This window comes from Pocillopora damicornis, chromosome 9 (genome assembly GCF_964200805.1).
Source record: "Pocillopora damicornis chromosome 9, jaPocDami1.2, whole genome shotgun sequence".
In the NCBI taxonomy this organism is placed as follows: domain Eukaryota; kingdom Metazoa; phylum Cnidaria; class Anthozoa; order Scleractinia; family Pocilloporidae; genus Pocillopora; species Pocillopora damicornis.
In genome coordinates this window covers 22143237-22171118 of record NC_142678.1, presented here as the reverse complement: position 1 = coordinate 22171118, position 27882 = coordinate 22143237, and the positions used below count along the sequence as shown (strand labels likewise).

The following is a 27882-nucleotide window of genomic DNA, read 5'->3' as shown; positions in this document are numbered from 1 at the left end:
TGCTTAAACCGACTTAAACGACCGCATACGCCCATTAACCTTCTGTGCTTCGGCGAGGCCATCTATTCAAAATTTAAACATCGCTGAGCAACAAAATTCTTCCCCGCGGTAAAACCAAAGTACAAGTAATATGACTATCAAAGAAGAACAAAAGGACGAAAGGGTAAAAAAGAATAAATATCGGTTTCGATGAACCTTATCGCTGAAGTTCTTTTAGGCAAACGTTAATTTCCCTCGGTTTTTTTTTAACCAATCTTTGGCTCTGAACCCAAACTTTTAATATAAGAACTGAATAGACAAAGCAACGAAATTTTGCTTTAATTAGTTAGTTTATATTGAAATCCATTAAGAGAGAAATACGCTTCTTGCCTTAAGTCTTGTACATCTTTTCGTGGAGTTAATTTCACTAACTTGTTAATTTATTTATAACACCAAACTTCCCTTTTGAAAGTACTCCGCTTACTGACTCTCTGAAGAAGTACAACTGAACTTGAATTAAGCGGTCAACTTATATTGAGACCGCTGAATACAAGTTCGACTATTGTACTGTTATAGTGCGGGGCTTAAACTACGGCGGTGCAACTTGATTATGGCGCCCTGAGCGCCGTAGAGAAACAACTGAGGAGATTTTTAAGACCCTGGCGGTAATGTCCAATGAATATAAAACAGATGCAGGGGTTTACAGCACAGTATGAGTACATCAAAAATCGAACAATCTGCGTGAAATAATGAAATCCACAAGACCATATCACTGTTTTGTCTGATGAATAGAAGTACACCAACCACCAGATACTGAGTGGCAGCCAGCCCATTGTAAATGCTGACACGATAGCAATGGAGGTCTTCCCAACGATTTCCGCTCTCTTTAAACGTTGTTCTCTCCTGCTGACTGATTGTTCGCCCGCAGTTTTCTGAGATTTGATTGTTATAACGATGGTAAGGTAAAGTATTGTGATCAAAACTAATGGGACATAAAAGACGACGGCGATCATCGCCACAGTAAAGTGTTTGAAGTAGGGAGACCACAATGGCGTACATACCAGACCGTCTGGATACTCCAAAACTTTAAAGAAGAACAGAATCGGGCACCTGACAACCATGGCAATGATCCAAGTGGCGAGAATGAAGAAGCGGTACTTGTTTAAACTGATCAGTGGGGAACGGAGGGGAAAAACTACAGTTCCAAATCGATCGACTGCGATAAGAACCAGACTCTGAGATGAAACAAGAACGGAGACTTCTATTGAGAAGGAGACCAGCTTACACAATGCTTGGCCGAGAGGACCGCTGATCAACCAGGAGCCGCTAATGAATAATGAAGCTATATCACGAGGAAACATGGAAATGGGAAACACCAGATCTGACATGGCCATGTTTGCAATAAAATAGTTGACTGGCTTTTTTAGGGATTTCGTCTTGTAGACAATTATTCCAATAAAGATGTTTCCAAACAATGAAACTAAAGATATCGGAAAAAAGGCAGCGATGTAAGCGATCCTTAGTACTTCGTAATTAAAGCAGGACGACACGCTCTGTGTTTCGTTTACCACTGCGGTCTCATTCACCGACATTCTTGCAGCTGAAATACTAGTTCTTCTTCAGAGCAGTCTTCAGGAAGCTACCTATATCCTCAGTAAAGAAAACAAAGCTGACTCACAGTTTTTACCGAGCTACTCTTTCAAAATAGCTGTATCCACACTGTAAAACCAATCAACAATTGGTCGTTTGGGGGAAACAATCTTTTTCAGGTACGGATCCAAAAGTTGTTCTCGACATATAAATTTCTGGAAGAAAGATGTTTTTGTCCTGTCACGAGCGTGCGACAAAATAAAAAGTCTTAAAAAAAGTCCTCATGCGGCATCCGATTATCGGTTTCTTCTTCGGCCAACAGTTCTCTGTCTGACTCTGAATCCTTAGTCGTATGCCAAGAGCTCTTAATTGAGAGGCTGCCTATACCCTATTTAAATAAAGCAGAGACGACTGTCTACGTATACATTAAAAATTGATTAACTAAGAATCGTCAGATATCATTTTACTTTCAGTTAATATCGACTTACAGTCTGTACTCAAAAAATGTTTTTGAATTCTATAATTCTTTCTAACCTTTTGGTATGATTGGTAAATGAATACCAGTAGACAAGATATCTGTGCGGATGATTTAAGTTTAGCGCTAATTGAAATAAAACTACGATTAGTGCTGGAAAAGATCAATCTTAGAAATTGAAGTTCCGTGTTCTTCTTGACTAATGATGTCACTGTTTTGAAATGACTTTCAAGATGATTTACATAAACCTATCATTCGCCCTATTTAACTACAAAAACAATAGCTACAAAACAACCTTATGGTAAACTATCTCTGTCATAATAATTTAATTAATCTGTCTTTATCTTCAAATACCTTTGAATATTGCGAGACTACTTTTCATGTGAACATTCCTTCTCTGGGATTTCCAGCTGTCTGCTTAATTAATAAGTCACTTCCTATTTGAAGAATTTCGAAATTCTTTTAACGTTGACGTATTAATCGACGTATTACGTCCATTTTTATCGCGTAAAGCCGCTCTATAAAAAATTTTGTATTTATATAATAGCGAATGGAAAATTTAAAAAAATGAAATAAGCCATCAGGGCTCAAACTACAAAAAACATCTCAGTCAACCACAAAGAAATCAGCTAAAGAGAGTCTTAAGGCCTTGACTAAAATTTCCATGGAAAGCGAAACAGATTAGTAATGGTAATAGAACCGAGTGGAGTCCAATTCGGTCTGTAATCATACGAGTGATAAACTAAATCGAACGACTGCTAAGTGGAGTCCAATTTGTTAATCACGAGTATAATTACAGACAGAATTGGAAGACAAGAAGTGAAAACAACAATTTTAGAGAAATTTATTTACATATAAAAGGGGAAAAACAAGTCATTTCTAAGGAAGGTAGTTCAACCAAAAGCGTGATCTGAATATAAAGGCAAACAGGAATAAAGGACGTGATGGAATGGCGAGTACCTGAATAGAATAATTTAGTGATGTTGAATGACAGTTGACAGCTTGTCTCAGAATCATCATGTATGAGAAAGGAAGTTGTTCTAAAATAGAGAAGTTTAAGCGTAACGTTAACGGCAAATAGTATTGCAAAAGGCGACCATGAAACGTTTCTCCGTCTGCTTTCAGCTTTTTGCACTTTTAAACGACAAAAATTCGCACAAGCCGTGAACAAGATTAGCCTTCTCTTCTAATTTTACTCAAGATATTTTGGAGGATTACAGCAAATATGATATCTCCGTTGCTTTAATATAATCGACTGCATACACTCATCAACCTTCTGTGCTTCGGCGAGGCTAGCTATTCAAAATGTAAACATCGTCGAGCGAAAAATTTCAGTCCCCGCGGTGAAACAGGGAAGAACAAAAGGACGAGAGAGTGAAAACGAATAAATATCGGTTTTGATAAACCGTATCCCTGAACTTGTTTCAGGCAAACGATAATTTCCCCTTTTTTAACCAATCTTTGGTTCTGAACTCAAACTTTTAGTAAAAGAACTGAACAGAATAAACAGCGTAATTTTGCTTGAATTAGTTACTTTATATTGAAATCCATTCAGACAAAAATGCACTTCTTGCATTTAGTCATGTACATCTTTTCGGGGAGTTTGCTTATTTATTTACGTCAGCAAACTTCCCTGTTGAAAGCACTCCGTTTACTGACGCTCCGAAGAAGTACAACCGAACCTGTATTAGGCGGCACCATATTAAGCGATTACCCTGTATTAAGGGGTCATGTCAAAGTCCACAATTTGTCTTCCCTTAATCACTGTAATTTTCACCTCTATTAAACGGTCACCTCTATTGAGCTGCCATGGTCACCCAACGGCCTGTTTGTACTGTCTTCCACCTGTATTCAACGTCACTTAAAAAGTAACCACTAAAATAAAACTAAGAATGATCTTTCAAGTAAATTTTGATCCGTGTTTCTCTCCCGAAATCAAAGTGCTATTTTTGAGCGAGATTCTGTACGTTAGTTGGTCAGTTCTGGCATGAAGTGGCGTTGTTTATAGTGTTTTATAATACCCCTATTCTGTGAAACCTGTATTTAGCGGTCAACCTGTACATAGCGGCCATCCCGCCTTTCCCCTTGAGTGACCGCTGAATACAGGTACGAATATAGTACTGTTAGTTTCTAAAGGTGCCATGATGTTGATATACTTTTCAACTGGCTGTCTGAAAATCAAACTCCGTGCAAAGAAAAGTAACTTCTCCTCCGCAGACATCAAGACCTGACCAAGCTGACCTTCCCTAAGTTCTAATTAATAATAATAATAATAATAATAATAATAACTTTATTTGTATTGCGGTATATACAAAAGCTCTATATCGCTTTACAATCAAAAAAGAAAATAACTAACTAACAATAACACTAAAACAAAAAGTCAAATGAAAGCGAGTCTGAAAAGATAAGTTTTCAATCTAGATTTAAAAACATCAACTGATCCACTTAATTAAATGTCTAAGGGAATATCATTCCATTGCTTTGGGGCAGCGACCGAAAAGGCCCTGTCCCCATAGCTCTTCAGGCGCACATTCGGTACTTCTAATAAATGTTTGCCAGCAGACCTAAGATTTCTTGTAGGGTTATATGGGACTATAAGTTGACTTAAATACGGAGGCACCAGATTATTGAGAGATTTAAAAGTTAACAGTAATACTTTAAAGGTAATTCGCTGCTCCACATGTAACCAGTGTAGCTCCTTAAGGACGGGGCGAATGTGTGCAGCCCTAGGTTGCCCAGCTACAAGGCGTGCGGCGCAGTTTTGAACGCGCTGGAGCTTCTGAATAATATAGTCCGGTGACCCGAGGAGCAACGAGTTACAATTGTCCAGTCGACAAGTAACGTAAGCATGGACAAGGGTCTTTGTGCTCTCAGAAGTCAGATACATTCTAATCTTAGCGATATTCCGAAGATGAAATAAAGCAGATTTACAAACGGAACTCACATGCTTATCCAGTGACAAGGTCTCATCAAAAACAACTCCTATGTTCCTAGCTTTGTCAGACCGCTCAACACGATGATCACCAATCATGATACTATCTAAAGATGGGCGTGGCCGATATTTTGAACTGATAACGAGCAGTTCCGTCTTGTCCCTATTCAACTTAAGTTTGTTACAAGACATCCAACGGTCGATATCTCTAACACAAGATTCAACCTGAGAGACAGAATAAGCTTGATCATCCCCACTGAGAGAATTGAAAGACAGATACAACTGAGTATCATCAGCATAGAAATAATAGCCCATGTTGTATTGTCTGACAATATCCCCCAATGGGGAGGTATAGAGCAGGTATAAAATCGGTCCAAGCACGGAGCCCTGTGGTACTCCGCACGACAGCGAACACGTGACAGACCGCGCACCACGAATGCTCACAAAATGAGTTGTGTCGCTCAGGTATGATTTAAACCAGGCCAGAGCTAGATCGCAAAGACCGAAGCGGTTTGCTAATCTCTCAATCAGTATAGTGTGATCGACCGTATCGAAAGCGGCCGATAGATCTAATAAAAGTAAGATAACAGTCCTATTCCTATCAACGTCTAGGATAATATCATTAAAAATTTTAACTAAAGCTGTTTCGGTACTATGAAATTGTTTATATGCAGATTGTAGTATTTCATCAAGTCCATTACTAGAAATGTGATTAATCAACTGAGATGCCACCACTTTCCCAGTGAGTTTAGACATGAAGGTCAAATTTGAGATAGGACGAAAATTCGAAAAAACTTCAACATCAATTGTGGGCTTTTTGAAAAGAGGATTCAACAATGCAAGCCTAAAACAGTCTGGAAAAACAGCTAGACATAAAGACTGATTTACAATTTGAGTGATAACAGGCAAAAGACCTGATGTGCACTGCTTCAAAACAGAAGCAGGGAAGGGATCAAGAGGACAGGATTTGATGGTCATCTTTACTAAGTAATTCCGAGACATCAGACGATGTTACAGACTTAAAACATGACAAGGCACACTGATGGACAATGCCATCGGACTCCACAACAATATCAGATGTGGAGTCAAGTGAGTTTCGCAGAACTGTAATCTTCTCACTAAAGAAGTCAATGAACTTGTTAGCAAGATCACCATCAGACGCACACCCTGAAGGATACTCCGCTGGCACGCGCTTATGTAGGCGCTTATTTACCGTATTGAAAAGACTTCGGGGATTATTACTACTCTCCCGTATAATGCCTGAGTAATAGTCAACTTTCGTTTTCTTGATCAAAGCGTTCACTCTAAGGCATTGTTCCTTAAATCTAGAATAATCCGATTCTCGTTTTGAAGAACGCCAGCGCCGCTCGAGAGCTCTGCGTTTTCTCTTTTCAGATCGTATTTCCTCAGTGTACCATAGGGTGGTTGGGCGAAGAGTAATGGTCTTAGTCTTCAGAGGCGCGTGTCTGTCTAACAACGACTTTAATGTAGTGTTATACTCATAAACAAGTTCGCCGAGACTAAAAGAAGCAGCATCCCTTACTAGCCTGGTGTTCTCCAACTGACCACAAAACTCGCTAAAATCAATATCACGAATCTTGCGATATGAGATTCGTTTACGCTCGAGTGGTAATTTAGCAAGGTCCAACAAACTGTGTACAGCAAGATGATCCGAGACAAAAGGATTGTCCACAGTACAGCGGCCAACTAATTTCTCATGAGCTCTCGTTATAATCAAATCGAGTATGTGACCATTCTTATGAGTCGCTTCAGAGACGTGCTGGATCAAATCGAACGATTCCAGGACTTGTAAGAATAGTCGAGCATCGCAATCATTAGGCACGTCAATATGAAAATTAAAGTCGCCAGCGACTAACAGGGCATTAGTAGTCGAAACAAGTCCCTCCAGAAAAGAACTAAACTCCTCCAAAAACATTCTGACCGTGAATCCATTCCCAAGACTAGGCGGAGCTCAGTAAATAACGACAAGCCTAAGATTATGATTGTAAACTGATGTAATATGAATATTAATGAGTTCAAAACTCCTGTGGATCGTTTGTACATCCCTCCTGACCTTAAAACATCTCCTGTGAACTAGAGCAACTCCACCACCGTGAGCATAATTCCTTGGTAACTGCTTAATGTTATACCCTTCAGGACAAATGTCACGACAGTAGAATTCATCCAAAGAATCATCAGTGAGCCACGTCTCAGTGATGGCGAATAAATCGATATCATGTTCTACAATGTAATCCCTCAATAACAGAGTCTTCATACGGATTGAGCGAGCATTCAAAAGGACAAATTTCAGAGGTTGTTGGCGTTGCTGGTGATTCAACAGTTGGGGAGCACGGGGGATGGAAATAAGGTTGTTTTTGTTCACTCCCTCCGCGTGCTCCGGAGCGTGACGAGGCCCATCAACTTCAGATCGATTTGATGCAGTCACTTTGATTCCATGAATAAAATCCCTTCGTCCAGCCCTACATCCTCTTAAATGGAGCAGGGCAGCTCGTCTCAAATCGGCAAAAATCCGTTCCAAAGGCGAACAGTGAGAAACGCGTCGAATCTTGAATAGATCATTCCTTGAATAGGAAATCGTAGGTCTTGAAGAAACAATATGCAAATCCACATAAGTTCTTGTGGTGTGTTCAAAATGTAGAACCTGCGGACCTGGGTTCCGCGAAACGTCCGAAAACACCGTTATGTCTAACGGAGGGTCGTGGCCAGGAATGTGAAGCGAAGTAGATCCATGTTTAGTCCACTTTGTAACTGGAAGACTGGATTTGAAATAACTCTCGGATCTCAAATCGAGTCGAAATTTGCCGCCGAGCTTCACGACAAATATCAAACCAGCATCACCAGAAAATACAGTCCCCGTCAAAAATAACCCCAATGGCCTACGTAGCAAACATTTATACCCATTTTGAATAGGTCCTCGCGTTAGAAATAGGAATGTAAAAGCATAGAAAGTCAGTAAGGCGACGGAGCTAAAGCTCCGCGTGGCCGCCATTGATGCGCCTCACACCTTCCTTCCTTAAAACGGTCAGTACGAAATTTATCCTCAATTGCGACTGAATAGCATTTGACAGTGCGAACGTATGCTAGGGCGGTGCAACTTGATTAGCCCTGGGCACCATAAAGAAGCAACTGAGGAGATTTCTAAGAACGTGGCGGTAATGTCCAATAAAAATAAAACAGAGTAAGGGTTTACAGCACAGTATGAGTACATCAAAAATCGGACAATCTCCGTCAAATATTGAAATCCATAAGACCATATCACTGTTTTGTCTGATGAATAGAAGTACACCAACCACCAGATACTGAGTGGCAGCCAGCCCATTGTAAATGCTGACACGATAGCAATAGAGATCTTCGGGACGATTTTCTCTCTCTTTATACGGTGTCCTCTTCTGCTGACTGATTGTTCGCCTGCAGTTTTCTGAGATTTGATTGTTATAGCGATGGTTAGGTAAAGTATGGTGATCAAAACTAATGGGACATAAAAGACAACGGCGATCATCGCCACAGTATAGTGTTTGAAGTAGGGAGACCACAATGGCGTACATACCAGACCGTCTGGATACTCCAAAACTTTAAAGAAGAACAGAATCGGGCACCTGACAACCGTGGCAATGACCCAAGTGGCGAGAATGAAGAACTGGCACTGGTTTGAACTGATCAGTGGGGAATGGAGGGGAAAAACTACAGTTCCAAATCGATCGACTGCGATAAGAACCAGACTCTGAGATGAAACAACAGTGGAGACTTCTATTAAGAAGGAGACCAGCTTACACAATGCTTGCCCGAGAGGACCGCTGACCAACCAGGAGTCGCTGATGAATAATGAAGCTATACAATTACTCCAATAAAGATGTTTCCAACCAATGAAACTAGAGATACCGGGAAAAACGCAGCAATGTAAGCGATCCTTAGTACTTCGTAATCAAAGCAGGACATCACGGTCTGTGTTCCATTTATCACTACAGTCTCAGTTACCGACATTCTTGGAACTGAGATACCAGTTCTTCTATAGAGCAGTTTTCAGGGGGCTATCTATATTCTCAATAAAGAAAACAAAGCTGATTACTAATAAATAACTTGTAAAAAAGGTAAGTATAAACGTGAGAGTTATTGTTACCACCTTCATAAAAATACTTAGTAGTAAGACGATCCGTGGTGAAATCAGTTTTAGAGAATTATAAATTGATATACAAAAGAAAGAAACGAATCCTTGTGTCCAAAGACACTTAAAGCAGTTGCTTAGCACGGTTTCTAAAATGAGTCAACCGAGAACATTTCACTCAGTCTCTGAAAAGTATCATGCGTTATTCATTGCCCAAAAAACCGTATATAAAGTAGTAGAAAAAGTGTTTCCCCTACCTTATCTTTGTAGCGTGACTGAATCTCTTGTGATTTTTGGCGAAGATTCGTTCAAAAGGTAAATCCACTAGGTACAACAGTGAACGACCGCACATTTCGGGGGAAACTGATGATATTTTTCTTGAGACGCAGATCCAGGAGTTATTCCCGACAAAATAACAGGCGGTGTGAATCGGATACCTTCAAAAATCGAGAGTCTCAAAACCTTTTATCCGATCTCGAAACTGAATCTCGTTAATATTTGTGATGACTTTCAAAGTCTCGTTCACTCTGCTTTTTCTTTCGGTACCGAATTCTTGTTGTAGTCGGAGGTCTCTGTAAAAAGGCAAACAGAGGAGCTTAAAGTTGTGAGCGACAAAAATCTGTGTATTTAATAATGCTTTCGCTGGAAATTATAGCAAAGAAAATTTGTTGTATCTTTGAAACAAACACTGACACAGTCTCCCACCTCTTCCTGTCATTGATTTCCTCGCGATAATCTGAACAAAGTGACGGTAATAGTTTGGTATTGTATGAATAAAATTGCTGATTTCTGGACCTATATTTTCCATCTGCCACCCATGTAAAATTTTCTGTCCTGACAGTATTTTTTTTTTCTATTATCAAGAAAGTTTTTGACAGAAAGCCATTACTGTTGTTGAATCTGTCTGACAGTCAGTGTGTCTTGTACGTCGACAAGAGGCTGTGTACTTTTTGTGGCCTTTCTGATACTGAAAATCACACAAAATTCGTGATGTATTCATAAATAAGCAAAATATAATTGACAGTTTTTTTAATGACATGTTCCGGCCTTTCGGTGTAGGGAAAAGCTTAAAGTCGTATTATGAAAAGGTGTATGTGTCCATTCTTGGGCTCAAAAAGTGTAATTGTAATTAGAATGTGCACAGACGAAATGAGCTGTCTGCCTTTTTTTTTTTGCTATTTGTTTCACCAAATATTGGAAAAGTGAAGAGACATCGAGCATTGGAACTTAGCCATCGGATTTGGAATCAGATACAAATTAGGAATCCAATTTGTAAAGGTTTAAACTTATTTCAAAAAGTAAAGTATTCGGTCGACTTCTTTCAACTCCAATGGACAAACTTTATTTATTAGCTCAATATAAAATACACACAAACAAAACAGGCAGGGACTCCGCAACAGCTGACGCCAATTACTGTGGGCCCGGAACACAGAAAATTGAAATAAAAATTGCAATAAAAATTAATGAGTAGTTAGTAGCAACAATCATTGTTTCTTGTCAGATTACGGGCTTTGTTGCAACTTGTGCAGATAGACTTAAATGAGCGAGGAAAGCAGCTGGCTGACGGAAATGAACCACTTAATTACTTTCATGGTGTAGATCGGTCTTGCCTTCACCAATCTATACTAGCCACTACCCCGACCAAGATCTCAAATCTTCTGAAGTCGTGGCCTCTAACTGCAGAGCTAAAAGTAACATTTGAAAGGGGTGAGAAAGCTTTTGGCTAAAAAGCGTTTGAGTTGATATTACTTTACATCCAGAGAATTGAGAAACCTTTTCTCTGTCATTGAAATGTAACTCTTTAGCTGTACTTGTTGATTTTAAAGCCTTATTGCCAAAGTGAACATGTTGTTGGTATATTTAACACGACTCTCTCCTTCGCTGACTCTCTGTCTGGGTTCACAGCCTTCACCTGCTGTTTTGATGACGGTCTACAACATGAATTAAACCCGTTTTTGTTTTTTAGTGATGTCAATTGTGGCAGGTAACCAATCACAAAACAGAACTTTGAACAAGTGACAAAGATCACCATTGTCACACACTGGTTGTAGTTCAAAGATTTTGCGTCCATTTACAAACCCAGTCTGAGTTCAATTTCGAGCAAATTGTCACTTGGAAAAAACTCTGGCACAGGAGGAAAGATTTTCACAAAAATTCACCATGTCACAGGGCGCGAATTGTCGCTGGCACTCGTACCCGCTGTTATGTCAGCGTACACACCATTTTACACACGCGTACACGGCCATTTTTCCTTTTATTTTTCCTCTTAAATTATTGCTGTTTCTTTGAGCCTTTTACCAAAGAACATCAACTCACTAACTGACATCGAAGGGATCATGTATCCTATTACTTTGCGAATCATTTGCAACCAATACCAAAGTTAAGAGAGTAGATCCGATTTTGAAAAGTTTGTTCACCTTGATATTCACCTGATAACCGACTTTCTGAAATGAAAACGAAGTTTAAGGCAACTGGAGTTCTCGACGGCTTTGAGGCAGCTAATATTGAATCAAAAAATTGCAAGTAAGCTTTTAAATAGATTTCCTGTTCCATACACGAGAAGAAAAGTGATGAAAAGTTTCTGTCTTTATTTTATTAACCATCGTCATCTTAAAAGGGAATATTACATCATGTAATGATCATGACAATTATGGTTGTGACACAGACTCGACTCAGCTACTGATAAACATTATATTTCACCTCTTTTTGTCCAATGCGTTACATCATATTTGTCTTCAATGTGATACGTTTAAATAAATAAATTAGGAGATCAGATTAACATAGCTCACAAAAACAGTCATTGCGCAAATGTTCGAACAACGGTTTGACCGCTGATCAAAGCTTCTCCATCGATAAGTTTATCTATGTACATTTCTAAAGTAAGTGAGCTGACAAAGGAAGATAAGAATGCTTAAAATTTGTTCGAAAATTTCAGCATTGTATGGAGGGAGTTATAACGTCTTTCTAATAATTTCTAATTGCCATTTTCAGCGATAAAACAATCTGTTTTTAACCAGAAATAGTCCTTATGTTGACCTATCATGTCTTAAAAAGACATCAAGCTGACAATTTACACCATTCCTTTTGATCAATCAATAATTCAAAAAATTAATTATGCTTTCTCAATAAGACGTTTTACTTTAAGATCTTTAATTACCTTGCTGACTTTTTCGTAATCTGAAATAAAAACGCTCAGTGAAAAATTAATCCTTAAGTGAAATAAAGTCTTAGGGTCCCGGGGGTCGCACTACGGTGCATTTTGATCAACGTCAGGACCAAAAGAAGAGCAACAGAGAAGATTCTTGAGACCTTGACGATAATTTCCACCAAAACATAGGAAGATCCAAGGGTTGATCGCACAGTTCGACCAAGCTAGAAAAAAGGAAACAGAGATGAAGTAATAGAAACCACAAGATGCTGTAATTGTTGGGTCTGACTTGAATAGCATGAGCCACACAATACTTAGGGGCAGCCAGCACAGTGCAAACCCCAACACGACGGCAACGGACAGTTTAAGAACATTTCGCTCTCTCTTCAAACGTTTTTCTCTTGTGTTAGTTGATTGCTGCCCTGGAATTTTCTGGGATTTGATTTTTAACGTTATGGCGGAGTAAACTATGGTGATAAATACAAAAGGGACAAAAATAATTACAACTGACATCACCAAAGAGAAGTTTTTGAAGGACGAGTATTCTCCGAAGGCGTCATTCCAATCGAGCACACACGCTAGCCCCTCTGGAAACTCGACAACTTTCTGGACGAACAGGCTTCGGCACCAGATAGCCATAGCGATGATCCAAGTGGCGAGAATGAAGAACCGGCATCGCTTTAAATTAATAAGCGGGGAACGGAGGGGAAAAAACACAGCTCCAAATCGATCGACCGTTATTAAAACCAGACTTTGAACAGACACAGTAAAGGACACATTAGGTGCATAAATAGTGAACTTACATAACAATTGACCAAGCGGACCGCCTATCACCCAGGAGTTAGTGTATAACAAAACCAAATGATCAATTAAAAAGCTGATAAATGTTTAGTAAATGACTGGAAAGCAAAAGCTAAAATAGCGTTATTTGTTGAATTACGTTTGACAGCTGACTCCATGTGATGGCGGCTTATAATAAATGAAGAAAAATGTTCTAAGATGTAGTACACTCTATTTTAAAAGATTATAGAGAAACCAAGAGATTCTTTTGAGAAAAACCTAGTAAACTGAAATATTTGATTTTACTGTTTTCCATTGCCATAAACGACCGCATAAACTTCAACAAAACCACAAATGGAACGAAGACAGCATCGTGCTTCGATCCTACAGCAAGAAGAATCGGATACACTGTTACTTACAGCCTGATCTCTGTAGTTTCAGTGATTGCAAATTTATTGATTGCAATTATTTTTTACAAGACGAAAACTTTGAGGAAATCCATCAACTTTTTCATTGTCAATATGGCCATATCCGATATTCTTTTGCCGATTTTTCTTATAACGCCGTATTTAACATCGTTATACACTGAGGACCCGTGGCTGATCAGTGGTCCTGTTGGCGTGGTACTGTGTAAGCTGGTAATGTTCTTGCCTCACGTTTCTGTTTCTGTGTCTACCGAGAGCCTGGTTCTAATTGCAATGGACCGTTTTGTAGCTGTAGTATTTCCCCTCCGTTCTCCTCTCATCAGTTCAAGGCTGTGTCCGTTCCTCATCCTCGTAACTTGGATCGTTGCAGTGGCCGTTTCGTTTCCATATCTCTTGACAATGAAACTTGTTGAGTATCCGGATGGCTTGGTGTGTGAGCGAAAGTGGATTGAAGCTTTTGGCGATAGCTCATCGTTAAAACTTTATAACGTAACGGTTTTCACTGTGTCGTTTTATGTTCCATTCGTATTGATTGCAATACTTTATATAATTATTTGCCTAAGGCTCAAGTTCCAGAAGAAACCAGGCGAGCCATCAATCAACATTGAGCGCCAACGAGCGAGAAGGGAGCGAAACGTATTAAAGATGTCCGTAACTATCGTGTTTGGGTTTGCGCTGTGCTGGTTTCCCTACACAATTAACTGGTTACTACCGACGCATTTCAGACCCGAAAATGCATCCTGTGGCTTCGAATACTTTACCGCCATTGCCTTTATTTTGGCTCACTCAAACTGTGCTATAAACCCTTGCATTTGTTTCATTTTTAGCGTTAATTACCGGCAAGGTTTCAAGAATCTGACGCAAGGCTCTCTTGTCTTTAATAATGATGTCAATACTTCTGAAAGTGTTGTATTCCAGCGACGGCGGGCAAGTGAATCAAAGACCGATTGTTTAGTCTCAGATGCACATGTAGTGCAGATAAACTGCATTGACTGACCAACTTTGAAAATCGAAGGGGAGCGAAATTTTTAGTCGGCCTTTGAAGATGAAAACAGGGGAACCACCCATTAAAGCATGTAGCAAGAAGCGGTCAAGTTTCAAATCTCTTTATTTTACATGTTATCGAAATTAAAAAGGATTATTAATGGGCATTATTTTGATCGCCTTTTTTATATCTTTGTTTTTCAAGGGCATTGGGAAAAGCTTTATGCAATTACAAGAATGTTAATTTCAGAGAAATTGATTCTGACGTAGCCAAAGTGTGAAGGAACTGAAAGAAATTTCAAATTTAAGTCGTCCTCTATTATGCTCTATGAAAACCTGGGTGCCACCTGAAGCCTGTAATAAGAAGCGGTTAACTTTTGTCTCTCAGCTCTTTATTTGAACATGATTAAAAAATTTGAATTTTAAAACGTTTACTTTAAACGACGGAAAAGTAATTCAAGTCAACATCGGCACTCTTTTTTCATCTTTATCTTTTTGTCCCACTAGAGGCGTAGGAAAATTGTCATACGATAACAAGGGAGCGAATTTCTAAATCATGATATAATTTCACAAAATCTGACGTTTCAGGCGTTTCTGCCTTTGTTGGATCCTTACATACGAAAGTTTGAAGGGAAGAGAAATTTTAAGTCACCCCTCATTATTCTTTGAAAATGAAACCCGGGTACCAGCTAAAGCCTGTAATAAAAAAAGCCATTAAGTTTTGTCTCTCTTTATTTGAACATCGCATCGAACTTTCAATTTTCAAAAAAAAAAAGAAAAGATTAAAAGACCAAAGCTATTAATTCAAGTCAATATCGGCATTCATTCTATTTTATCTTTTTAAATTTCTTTTTCCACCAGAATCATTTGGGAAATTTTCATTCAATTACACGAGAGCGAATTTCTGACACAGATGACTTTATTTCACAGATCTGACATTTTCTCGATTCTGACGGCCAAAGTGTAAAGGAAAAAGAAATTTTTAAAATTCGTCTCTCATTATGCTCTATGAAAACTTTGGGTGTCATCTGAAGCCTGTAATAAGAAGCGATTAAGTTTCGTCTGTCTTTATTTGAACATGTTCATATCTACGAATACAAGAAATCCTCGCAGCTATAAACGCTACTGAACTAGTAGTTGAAATAAGACCTGAAAAAAATTCAGGCCCGTACAGGATTTGAATCCATGACCTCTGCGATACCGGTGCAGCGCTCTACTAACTGCGCTAACAAGCCAACTGGGAACTAGTTATTACAGTGGATCTAAATAAACCATCACATCACAGAGGTCATGGGTTCAAATCCCGTACGCGCCTGAAAATTTTTCTTCCGGTCTTATTTCAACTACTACTTCAGTAGCGTTCATAGCTACGAGGATCTCTTAAATTCGTTTCTTTACCGCAGTGCACATATATGATTTTCATATATATACAATCATTATGTTCATATCTTTTCGTCTGTCTTTATTTAATTTGAATATGTTTATATCACTGTCATGTATGAAATCTTTATCAGAATTATAGGCGGGGGGGGGGGGGGTTAAAGTGTAAAAGAATCCGTGATCTCTTTCATATCATTAACTAATTATGATTGCTCGACAATCTTGTACTAAATAAGTGAGTCATGGAACATTGGCAGCCCTTTCTCTCATTTCAATTAAGAAATACAAAATGAAACTTAATTGAAAATACGTCCGAGGAAACCTCTACGTGCCATCTTTTATGCGCCTGCCTCCGCGCCTGTCTTTGCTGACTGTAAGCCTCCAACAGGCGAGATTCATGAATAAATTGAGGGGGAGGGAAGACAAAGAAACTAGATATATTGAATGTTACTAATCGAAATAAAGAAAAGAGATCTGACTGACGTCAACAAGCGGACTCTATTTGAACAGAATTGTTTAATCAGTAGCAAGAGAATACAAACATTTTATATTCTGTTGTCAGTAGCTTTCCTCTTTCAGATATTTTTCCACCCACAATATACGATTGAGAGAATCAAATATTTGATAATTGCGTCAGGATGTCGCCAGCATATCGCGTCCTATTTTTGAATCTCCATGTAAGTGTTTGCTAAAGTTTTACCAGTATGAGCACCTGTTTTAACAAACGAGGCCAAATTAAAAACTTTCTCACATTGTATTCTTACCAGAAGTAAGCAATATATGATGCACAGTAAATGTTTCCTCACGAAACAAAGTTGGTGATTGAGCGTTCGGAATCTAGAAAATTTGGATTAATACATCTGATATGGTCTAATCTACGATAAAGTGATTGATAAAATGATAAGTTTCTCCCTGTGTTCTGTATAGTATGTAGTGTGGATGTTCTTTAATTTTCATAATGATGTATTTTATTTAGTTTCAGTTCAGTTTATAAACAATTCTTATTATATCCCAAAGCGGCTGCCATGATACATTGCATCTTTATTAGTCCTGGCAACTCACTCAGCAGCCGAGGAGATTCTTAAGACCTTGGCGATAATTTCCACTGAAAATAAAACAGATGCAGGGGTTCATAGCGCTATTTGTTCGACTCAGTAGCAGAGCAACTTGCTCTAATAACTGTTTGAATCCACAGGACATTGTAGCATTGTTTTCATCTGCAAACATACGTACTAATGCAAAAATACTGAATGGAATCCAGCATACAGCGAACCCTAACACAATAGCAATGGAAAGCTTCAGCGCATTTCTCTCCCTTCTCAAGCGCTGGATTTGAGCGTTCATTGAGTGTTCGCCTGGTCCTCTCTGGGACTTCAGTTTCAAAAAAATGGCAAGATATAGAATAAACATGAGAACGAAGGGAATATAAAAAAATGCAATAAAAAGGGCCATAAAGTATTTTGCCACCGACGAGGAATCGTCAAAAACACGCATCCATTGCCGCACACACTTGTACTCATGATCATATTCGACCAGCTTGAACGCGACCAGATACGGGATGAATGTAGCCATGGCGATGATCCACGTGGCGAGAATAAAGAAGCGATACAATTTTGAACTGAAGAGCGGAGAACGGAGGGGAAATACCACAGCTACAAATCGATCTACTGCTATGAGCACAAGGCTCTGAATTGACACAGCAGAGGAGAGATCGGCTGAAAAAGGAGCGAGCTTACACAAAACCTCGCCAAGATGGCCTCTAATGGACCAATCATCGTCATGTATCTCTACTACAGTTTTCGGGATCAAGAATATCGGGAACAGTAGGTCTGACATAGCCATGTTCACAATTAGATAGTTGATGGGTTTTCGCATGGTTTTTGTCTTGTAAACAATTATTCCAATAAAGGAATTTCCAACCACAGAAATAATAAATATTACGCAGTAAGTAATTGTGTGCCCAATCCTCAATGCTGTGGGATTATAGCAGTTCGACGGCTGAGTTCCATTCATTGTTGCGCTCAAGTTCGTGGACATTTCGTAGACGCGTTCTTCAGTCACAGTTAAAGTCAAGTATTATCTTATGGAAGTCACAAACACCTCTATATGTATTACCGCTTGCTGTGGAAGTGATGTGAAAATTTGAATATTTTATTTTGATGATTCACACTGAAACCAATTATTTTAGGTCTTTATTTGGGTTTGTTGTCATAGATCACGAAATTTTGTTTGAATTTTCCAGTTAATAGCTGTTTTTAAAATTGCCGTCGGCAACTATGGTGGAGCCGGAAGTAGGAGAAATCTAGAAGAAAGTTTCACAGTTTTCTACGTTATCACCCGCTAATTCGTTACCAGTCCACGGGACACTTTTAAGACAAAATAAAAGCGCTTTAGGGCCCGAAAAAACCGAGTTTTAAGTTTTTTGAAATTTTTCTTTTATGGGAATTGGTTTTTACACATAATAAGCTAAATATTTACGCCAAAAAAATTTCGTGTCATGGGCACTTTAACTCTAATTACCTAGAATTCTTTAACTCATTTCGGCAGGTGAAAAAAGAAATTATAAAAGGGATGTTTGAATTTTTAAATTGTTTGGGTTTGTTGTCATGGATCATGTCTTAAAGTGCCTGTGACGAGAAATTTTTTTTTGCATTTTCTGGTTAATAGCTGTTTTTAAAGTCAGAAATAATCGACCTTAGCGCCTAGCGAGTTCTTCTTGACCAATTTTTGTGCATTGAAAGTACGATTAGGTGGCCAAAAAGTACCGCCATTAAGCGCGCGGCCAAAACGATCATATTACATAGCTGTGACGTAGAAAACTGTGAAGACACGTCGGCAACTATGGTGGAGCCGGAAAGTAGGAGAAATCTAGAGGAAAGTATGACAGTTTTCTACGTTATCACCTGCTAATTCGTTACCAGTCCACGGGACACTTAAGACAAAATAAAACCACACTGAGTGATTATCACTCATGAAGCATGATGAAGCACTCTTTACTTTAAGTGTTTGGGGTTAGCCTGTCAAAAGCTGCGTTCTAGCAAAACTCTCAGTAATGAAAGTCAATTTCAGAACATCAGCATAATCTATCAGGAAGGGATTGCAATTTTCCGCCGACAATGCATTCTCATTTAAGTTCGTGGTTAAATCGACGTCGTGTATGTGCGTAAAACGAGGATCGCCGTATTTTTTCGAGTAAACGCCCTGGGCGCTTAATACATTTTTAGACTTTCAGAGTAACCGCTTATTCGAGGAGGACGCTTTTATGATTTTCTTCATTTTCAGCAAGTATTAAGTTTATTTCGCCACAAAATGATAAATAATAACAATACGCGAAGATGTACCATAGGCAATGAATTTCGAGATTGTAAGGAAATATTGAATAAGTTATACTCCTCTTAGAGGCTCTCGATCGGGTTCACTGTTAGGCATAAAACGGCCTAAAAGTTTAGCCGTTAGGCGGAAAAATTGGCAAATTTTAACCTTTAGTCGCAAAAACGCCATTGTTGGGGCGTTTGAAGGAAACTAGCTTGCATGAGCAAACTGGACGGAAGGTACCAAGAATTGTGCTCACGGAAGCTTCTTCTTTAATCAATTACACGTTGCCGCTACAACGTTTACAGTATTTCCTTTCTGATTAACTCGAACTCTAAAGCTTCTTCTTTAATTTATTATGCGTTGCCGCTACAACGTTTACAGTATTTCCTTTCTGATTAAATCCAACTCTAAAGCTTCTTCTTTAATTTATTACGCGTTGCCGCTACAACGTTTACAGTATTCCCTTACTGATTAACTCCAACTCTAAAGCTTCTTCTTTAATTTATTACACGTTACTGCTACAACGTTTACAGTATTCCCTTTCTGATTAACTTCAGCTCTAAAGTTTTTCTTTAATTTATTACGCGTTGCCGCTGGCGTGTGTCTTAAGGAGATCCCACATTATCTCAACTACGTCTATTGTCACTTTGCCTGACCAGTTGAAAATACGTACGGGCTGTTTTTTTTCGGGTGCCAAGTCAAAAATTTCAGAAGCAATATAGCGAGGCTCTTCTAAAAGGGATTACGAACAGTTTCAACAAGTCAGAAAGAGATGGCCAGAGTTGTAAAATGTGGAAAGTTTGCTGTCACCAAACAGTAAATCATTTGATGGATGGGTTTCGCCGCACCAACTACTTCGTAAGTGTAGTTATTAGGGAGCTTAAGCATCGACGGCAGACGCGGACGGCAGCCGCGGACGGCAGCCGCAAGTTAAAAGTTCTTATTCCTTACGGTCGATGAATTAGTATCAAATCGCGCCAGATTTAATTTTATTCTTTCTCCTGTTGCTGCCCGCGTCTCAAAACTTTCTCTGCTCAAATTCTCTATAAATAGGGATAAAGAAACGGCGGGCATGTTCAGCCACATCAATGCGCGGATAAATCCAAACAGTATGCAGAAGGCTGGGGAGAAAACGATAACTAAGCAGCTTCGCCTGTAGGAAAACAACCGAAGAGATTCTTGAGACCTTGACGATAATTACCACCGAAGATAAAACAGATGCAAGGATTTACAGCACAGTACGAGCGCGCCAGAAGAAGGGCAATAGTTTTAAAGTATTGCATGCCACAAGATGACCTCATAGCCATGTTTGATGAATAAACTAACAGCAAGAGGCAGATGCTGAGTGGCAACCAGCATACGGCGAACACCAATACAATGGCAACGGACATATTAAGAACATTTCTTTCTTTCTTCAAACGCCTTTCTCTTGCGTTAGCTGATTGTTCCCCAGGAATCTTCTGCGATTTAATTTTTAAGGCAATGGCAAAATAAAGTATGGAAATCAAAACCAAAGGGACACAGTTGGTAACAACGATCAATCCCAGTATGTAGGTTTGCAGCGATAGGGACTCTCCAAATATGTCATTCCACTGCCACCGACAAACTAGCCCTTCTGAATACTCAAGAACTTTAAAGACGATCAAATATGGACAATGGACTGCCATGGCGATGATCCAAATGACGAGAATGAAGTACCGGCACTGCTTTGAACTGATCAGTGGGGAACGGAGAGGAAATACTACAGCCCCAAATCGATCCACTGCGATCAACAATAGGCTCTGAACTGACACTAGAGTTGAGACATCTGCAGCGAAGTTACTCAGTTTACACGCCGCTTGGCCAAGGGGACCGCTAAGTAGCCAGTGGCCGACCGTGTTTAATAGTACAAGAATTTGAGGAAAGTGGAAAATCGGGTACAACAGATCGGAGAGTGCCATGTTTACTATCAAAATGTTGATTGGTGTTCTCATAGTTTTCGTCCTATAGACAATTAATCCAATGAAGGTATTCGCAGCCAGCGACACAACAAATAGCAGACAGTAGGCGAAAGTTTCACCAATTCTTCTCGCTGTGGGGTTGAAGCAGCTCGACATGGACTGTGTTCCATTCACCATTGCTGTCACGTTTGCAGACATTTTTCGATACCAAGAGATCAGGTTTTTCTTCAGCCAACAGCCTTGCGGTGGGTACCTAAACTCGACTGGATGAAAACACAGCCTATCCATCTTATATAGATCAAACTTTCACATGTTTAATTCATGAACATACCTAGGAAAATTCTAGAAAATCGACAGTCTTCACCTGAGACCTCTAACTAAGAAAAGTATGGTTGGAATCAGCTGTTGTCCGAAATTAAGCAAACGATATGCTTTTTTAAATATTGTCGGCAAAAGGGACAATTTTCTCAAGTTTATAAGCAGGAGCCCATCTTATATGAGTTTTTAAAATCATTATCAATATTGTTCCAATGGCTCCAGAAATAGCCCAGCCACAGATGTTTACTGATATAGAATAACGGTTGACAGCTGGTAGCGGAAAGATCTACAATCTTCTTTTCAATTCAGAATTTATTTTTAATTATGTTGCCATCGAAAGTTTAATCGAGCCTCGAACTTACTGATTAGTCTTGTTGCTTAGTAAACTTATTGGAGTATTAAAGAAAATTTTCACGAAGTTGTAACAAAAAGGAAGGGTACAGGACAATATAAGGCCGACTTCTTATGTGCGATAAAAAATGGTATGGCTTCATAAGTCTTCTTTTCAATTCAGAATTCATTTTTAATTATGTTGCCATCGAAAGTTTAATTAGCCTGAGCTTGTTGCTCAGTAGACTGGTTGGAGTTTTAAAGAAAAATTTCACGAAGTTGTAATAAAAGGGAAGGAAACACCGGGACAAAGCCGATTTCCTATATGCGAGAAAAATGGTATGGTTTCATAAGTCACCAGGAGAACTTGTAATAATTTAACAAATTTACATGACAGAATTCATATGTAAATGTAAATATAAATTTTTCCTTTAATCTTGTTTCTGTATTCGAGCAAAGATGATATCTCCGTTGCTTTAACCGACTTAAACGATCGCATACACTCATTAACCTTCTGTGCCTCGGCGAGGCCATCTATTCAAAATGTAAACATCGTTGAGCAACAAAATTCAGTTGCCGCGGTAAAACCAAAGTGCAGGTGATATGACTATCAAAGAAGAACAAAAGGACAAAAGAGTAAAAAAGGATAAATATCGGTTTCGATGAACCGTATCCCTGAAGTTGTTTTAAGAAATGGATAATTTTCCTTTCTTTAACCAAGCTTTGGCACTGAGTAGTTCTCGGGGGGCTACCTTTAGTCTCAATAAACAAAACAAAGCTGATTACTGACAAATACCTTTCATTTACTTTCTTTAGTCCAACTTCTTTTACTGAGTTGGATCTAGTTTTCCATGAGGAACAGATCCAAAAGATTTTTCTCATAGTAAAAACTCCTTTCTTACTCGCTTATTAACTTTTTCCTGTCTTTATTTTTTATTTTGTTATTTTATAAAAGCTGTAAGCAAAGTTGAATTCGATTCTCTTTCCCTCAGTAACTGGATTTAAGTAGCTCGTTACTTGTGTTCCATTCATCGTTGCGATCACATCGCCGACATTCAGCCAACAGCTCTGAACGCTCTTTTTTTAAGTGAACGCAGTGATGATTTGCATAGATATTATTATTGTTCTAAATTGCATACGTTAGCTTCTCCAGAAATTTAAGAATATCGACAGATGTACCTGAACCTTCATTTTGATTAGCAAAAGTATCTACAACTGTAGTTACCTCGGATGAAAGAGTTGGGAATGATCTCATTTGGATAATTCTACTTTAAATAGAAATATCATTGGCCTCAGGAAAGTTTTAGAAAGTTCCATTTTCTCAGTCTATTTTCTTCTCTTGACGTGTATGTAAACAGCTGGTAATTACAACATTCAGTTTAAGGAAAGGAGAGACTTCCCTGAGAATTTATTAGTTGTCGCATTTTTTATTTTGTTTCGTAAAAAATTAGCTGTAAAGAAGCGATACTACCTCGTGGAAAGAATCTGCCACAAAATAACATGCATGTCCTTATTTATAAACATCTTTGTTAATTGCTACAGTATTTTCGGCGTAAAACTGTAAAGGTTTTTGTACGCTTTCAATACGTATCATAAATTTGTGCTTCAGTTACTTGATGCTGATTTTTGTATTTTTTAATTGACCGCTTGTTTGCATACTATTTTTGTACCAGACGATTGACGGATGTCAGTTTCCAAGCCAGAATGAGTCGTGAAAAACTAATATCAGCTAACAAAAAGCGAGGAATGTGTGTGCGAGAACGGCCTGGTAATTGAGGAGCGGGAAACGGGGAAAAAATGAAGTTAAAATGAAAGCTGGCTGTTTTCTTCCCCTGCGAGGCGTGATCTAAATTAAAAAGGCAATAAAACTTAAGCAAACGACTGGAAAGCAAAAACTGAAATAGCGTTATTTGTTGAATAACGTTTGACAGCTGGTTTCATGTGATGACAACTTATAATAAGTGAAGGAAAATGTTGCAGGATGTAGTATACAGTATGTTAAAGGATCACAGAGAAACCAAGAGATTCTTTTGAGAAAAAACTTATTAAACTGAAAAATTTAATTTTACCGTTTTCCGTTGCCATAAACGACCGCATAAACGCACTTATGTTAAGTGCTCTGGTGAGGTCATTTATTCAAGGTGTAAATATTACTGAGCGACAAATGTCATGCACTCCCAAAGGTAAAAGCAAATTACAAAGGGAAGGTGATATGAGTGCTAAGGAAGGAATTGATGAAGTTTAAAAAGCGCAACATTTCTTTCAATTCTAGATCAATTTTGTTTTCTTAATTCAGTCAAACCCCAATGTCCCATGTACTTCTTTGACATCTCCTTTTATTTCTCATGCCAAAGAATAAACAGATGTTGTTCTTTCTATTGCTCTAAATATAATTTCATCCCTTCGTTTAAACCTATTTCAAGCACACTCATTCAAACAATAAGTTAACTTTCTTTTCATTGTGAAAACAGAGGATTTTAATTATATGTTTTCTGGTTTATATGACAAGGCGTGGTCGGGTTAATTTTTCGCGAACACAAAAGTCATGAAAGGACTGTGGTTATGTAATATGTTTTGTCTTTATTTACTGGATGCTACATGTGATCAATTCGATCTTATTTTTTTATCTGATCCTTTAACCTCTTGGAAAAATTTCAACGACAGCGCTCTACAAAAAGTGTTAAAGAAAATTTTCACGAAGTCGTACAGGACAATATAAGGCCGACTTCTTATGTGCGATAAAAAATGGTATGGCTTCATAAGTCTTCTTTTCAATTCAGAATTTATTTTTAATTATGTTGCCATCGAAAGTTTAATTAGCCTGAGCTTGTTGCTCAGTAGACTGGTTGGAGTTTTGAAGAAAAATTTCACGAAGTTGTAATAAAAGGGAACGAAACAGCCGGGACAATGCCGATTTCCTATATGCGAGAAAAATGGTATGGTTTCATAAGTCACCAGGAGAACTTGTAATAATTTAACAAATTTACATGACAGAATTCATATGGCTTACGATGTAAATTTTTCATAAATTTGTGCTTCAGTTACTTGATGCTGATTTTTGTATTTTTTAATTGACCGCTTGTTTGCATACTAATTTTGTACCAGACGATTGACGGATGTCAGTTTCCAAGCCAGAATGAGTCGTGAAAAACTAATATCAGCTAACAAAAAGCGAGGAATGTGTGTGCGAGAACGGCCTGGTAATTGAGGAGCGGGAAACGGGGAAAAAATGAAGTTAAAATGAAAGCTGGCTGTTTTCTTTTCTTGCGAGGCGTGATCTAAATTAAAAAGGCAATAAACTTAAGCAAACGACTGGAAAGCAAAAACTGAAATAGCGTTATTTGTTATGTTGAATAACGTTTGACAGCTGGTTTCATGTGATGACAGCTTATAATAAGTGAAGGAAAATGTTGCAGGATGTAGTATACAGTATGTTAAAGGATCACAGAGAAACCAAGAGATTCTTTTGAGAAAAAACTTATTAAACTGAAAAATTTAATTTTACCGTTTTCCGTTGCCATAAACGACCGCATAAACGCACTTATGTTAAGTGCTCTGGTGAGGTCATTTATTCAAGGCGTAAATATCACTGAGCGACAAATGTCATGCACTCCAAAAGGTAAAAGCAAATTACAAAGTGAAGGTGATATGAGTGCTAAGGAAGGAATTGATGAAGTTTAAAAAGCGCAACATTTCTTTCAATTCTAGATCAATTATTTTTCTTAATTCAGTCAAACCCTAATGTCCCATGTACTTCTTTGATATCTCTTTTTACTTCTCATGCCAAAGAATAAACAGATGTTGTTCTTTCTATTGCTCTAAATATAATTTCATCCCTTCGTTTAAACCTATTTTAAGCACACTCATTCAAACAATAAGTTAACTTTCTTTTCATTGTGAAAACAGAGGATTTTAATTATATGTTTTCTGGTTTATATGACAAGGCGTGGTCGGGTTAATTTTTCGCGAACACAAAAGTCATGAAAGGACTGTGGTTATGTAATATGTTTTGTCTTTATTTACTGGATGCTACATGTGATCAATTCGATCTTATTTTTTTATCTGATCCTTTAACCTCTTGGAAAAATTTCAACGACAGCGCTCTACAAAAAGTGTTTACAAAATATGTACCTAGAATTATATATATCAAACGATCATTAAGCCATAATTATTCTAAATAACGGTTTAAGCCGTCATAAAAATTTTCTTAAAAATTCTTTGATGTGCCAGTTAGGTATAGACACGAAGTCGTGCGGTCTGAAGTGACTTTTTCTAAGGAGTTTGAAGATCCTGGTTTATTTCAACTTCCTTAACCGGTCATTTTGAATTAATAAGTGCCAGAATACCAGTAGACAAGAAATTTTATAGATATATTTTTTAGCGGGGTCGATTGAGTTGTATCCCAATCTTTAAACTTCGTTCGTGACTATTCAAAGAAGGAGTTTCACTTCAAAGTCGTATTAATTAGCCCATTTCTGTTATATATCAGCAGTAAAGCTGACAAATTGTGTACCTGCACCAGAAACATCGTAAGCTAGTGAGCGAACATGCAACAGCTCGGGGGCTCAAACTACAACATAGCATATGGGTCAACCAGAAAGAACTGCCAGCTGTCCAACTGTCAGCTTAATCAATAAGTCGCTTTCTGCTCAAAGACTTTCGAAATTCTTGTAACGGTGACAGCTTTTCAATCGACGTATTCCGGCCATTTATATCGTGTAAAGCCGCTCCATAAAATATTTAGCATTTTCTCTCTTTCGGTTTAAAAAGTATCTAGGTCAACCAGAAAGAAATCAGCTAAAGAGACTCTTAAAGCCTTGATGATAATTTCCATAGAAAGCGAAACAGATTAGTGATGGTAATAAAACCGAGTGAAGTCTAATTCGGTCTGTAATCATACGAGGGATCGACTAAATCGAACGACTGCGAAGTGGGAGTCCGATTTGTTGATCACGAGTATGATTACAGATAGACTTGGAAGACAAGAAGTGAAAACAACAATTTTAGAGAAATTTATTTACATATAAAAGACGAAACACAAGTCATTTTTAAGGAAGGTAGCTGAACGCAGTGCGTGATCTGAATCTAAAGGCAAACATGAATAAAGCACATGATAGAATGGCGACTACCGAAATAGAATAATTTAGTGATGTTGAATGACAGTTGACAGCTTATCTCAGAATCATCATGCGTGAGAAAGAAGTTTTTCTAAAATAGAAAAGTTTAAGTGTGACGTTAACGGCAAATGGTATTGCAAAAGGCGACTATACAACGTTTTTCAGTCTACTTTCAGCTTTAATACCTGCCAGACAACTTTTGACGGCAAATTTAGAATTCGACACCGCTCTCATACGTTATGCTGAAGTTGAGATGTGGCGCTGTAGGTGACGGTAAACATATCTACCCATTTGTAGACTTCGCAAAACCCCAACTAAAAATATAAATTCATTTATTAAACTACATTTTCTTGCCGTTAGGATTGTTTAAGGTTAAAACGTATTACGTTTTGAAATACAACATGTATAGTAGTTTCCCGATTCCAGTTCACATATTAAGATCTTTCGTGGTACGAATTGATGGTTTCAGTAATTTTTATTTTTCTCAGTGGTCATTTGGTAGTAAGAAGTTTGTGAACTGAGCACGTCAATGGAAAAAGACCCCCTATGGATGTTTGCATTGAAAACGCCACTTAAGAGCCATTTTCCGAGAAAATCGAAAATCGCAAGACACTCGTAAAAAAATTGAATTTTTTTTTCTTTTACCAAAACATCCCTTTTAGTGACCTAATTCAAGAAAAAATAGTTTTGGGTTCAAGCGATTCATTGTACGGGAGAAATAACAAATAGTTTGAAAAATCGTTTTATTGCTGTCTTTTCGCGCTTAAAAACAACAGAATCCGACCGCAACTTCGAGAAAACCGTGAACACATAAGAAACAATCCCTAACATCGAAACTTCAGCCGAGTATTATTTCGTTCTTAATCTTTAAAATCCTAAAAGAAAACTTGAAGAAAGAAGTTTTTAACATTTACAATCGACAAGTTTAAAAAGGTCCTATTTGTGTCTCTTGAAATGTTAGAAAATGAAAGCGAACTTTAACCGTTGTAAAAGCCCTCTGGTATATGCCGCTTCCTAGTAAAACCCATATAGAATAAAGCCTTGGC

The 27882-nt window shown here is 38.2% G+C and overlaps 6 protein-coding genes across 6 annotated transcripts; 1 reads left to right on the top strand and 5 right to left on the bottom strand.

The window, feature by feature from the left end:
- Positions 1-587: 587 nt before the first annotated feature.
- On the bottom strand, positions 588-1571 carry LOC149040721 (RYamide receptor-like). The gene has a single exon (XM_089181600.1). The coding sequence runs from the start codon at positions 1569-1571 to the stop codon at positions 588-590; it is 984 nt and encodes a 327-aa protein (XP_089037726.1).
- A 2746-nt stretch (positions 1572-4317) lies between these two features.
- On the bottom strand, positions 4318-8000 carry LOC149040720 (uncharacterized). The gene has a single exon (XM_089181456.1). The coding sequence runs from the start codon at positions 6910-6912 to the stop codon at positions 5929-5931; it is 984 nt and encodes a 327-aa protein (XP_089037582.1). The 5' UTR covers positions 6913-8000; the 3' UTR covers positions 4318-5928.
- A 4346-nt stretch (positions 8001-12346) lies between these two features.
- LOC149040719 (substance-P receptor-like) lies at positions 12347-13541 on the bottom strand. Its single transcript, XM_089181599.1, has 2 exons — positions 13504-13541; positions 12347-13124 (listed from the first exon to the last, which is right to left on the bottom strand). Exons 1-2 carry the CDS (start codon positions 13539-13541, stop codon positions 12347-12349), a joined length of 816 nt encoding a protein of 271 aa, XP_089037725.1.
- On the top strand, positions 13406-14603 carry LOC149040718 (RYamide receptor-like). Its single transcript, XM_089181760.1, has one exon. It carries the CDS (start codon positions 13549-13551, stop codon positions 14446-14448), a length of 900 nt encoding a protein of 299 aa, XP_089037886.1. The 5' UTR covers positions 13406-13548; the 3' UTR covers positions 14449-14603.
- Positions 14604-16871: 2268 nt separating this feature from the next.
- On the bottom strand, positions 16872-17853 carry LOC149040717 (neuropeptide SIFamide receptor-like). The gene has a single exon (XM_089181718.1). The coding sequence runs from the start codon at positions 17851-17853 to the stop codon at positions 16879-16881; it is 975 nt and encodes a 324-aa protein (XP_089037844.1). The 3' UTR covers positions 16872-16878.
- Positions 17854-20160: 2307 nt separating this feature from the next.
- On the bottom strand, positions 20161-21359 carry LOC149040716 (RYamide receptor-like). Its single transcript, XM_089181450.1, has one exon. It carries the CDS (start codon positions 21357-21359, stop codon positions 20271-20273), a length of 1089 nt encoding a protein of 362 aa, XP_089037576.1. The 3' UTR covers positions 20161-20270.
- Between the last annotated feature and the right edge of the window lie 6523 nt (positions 21360-27882).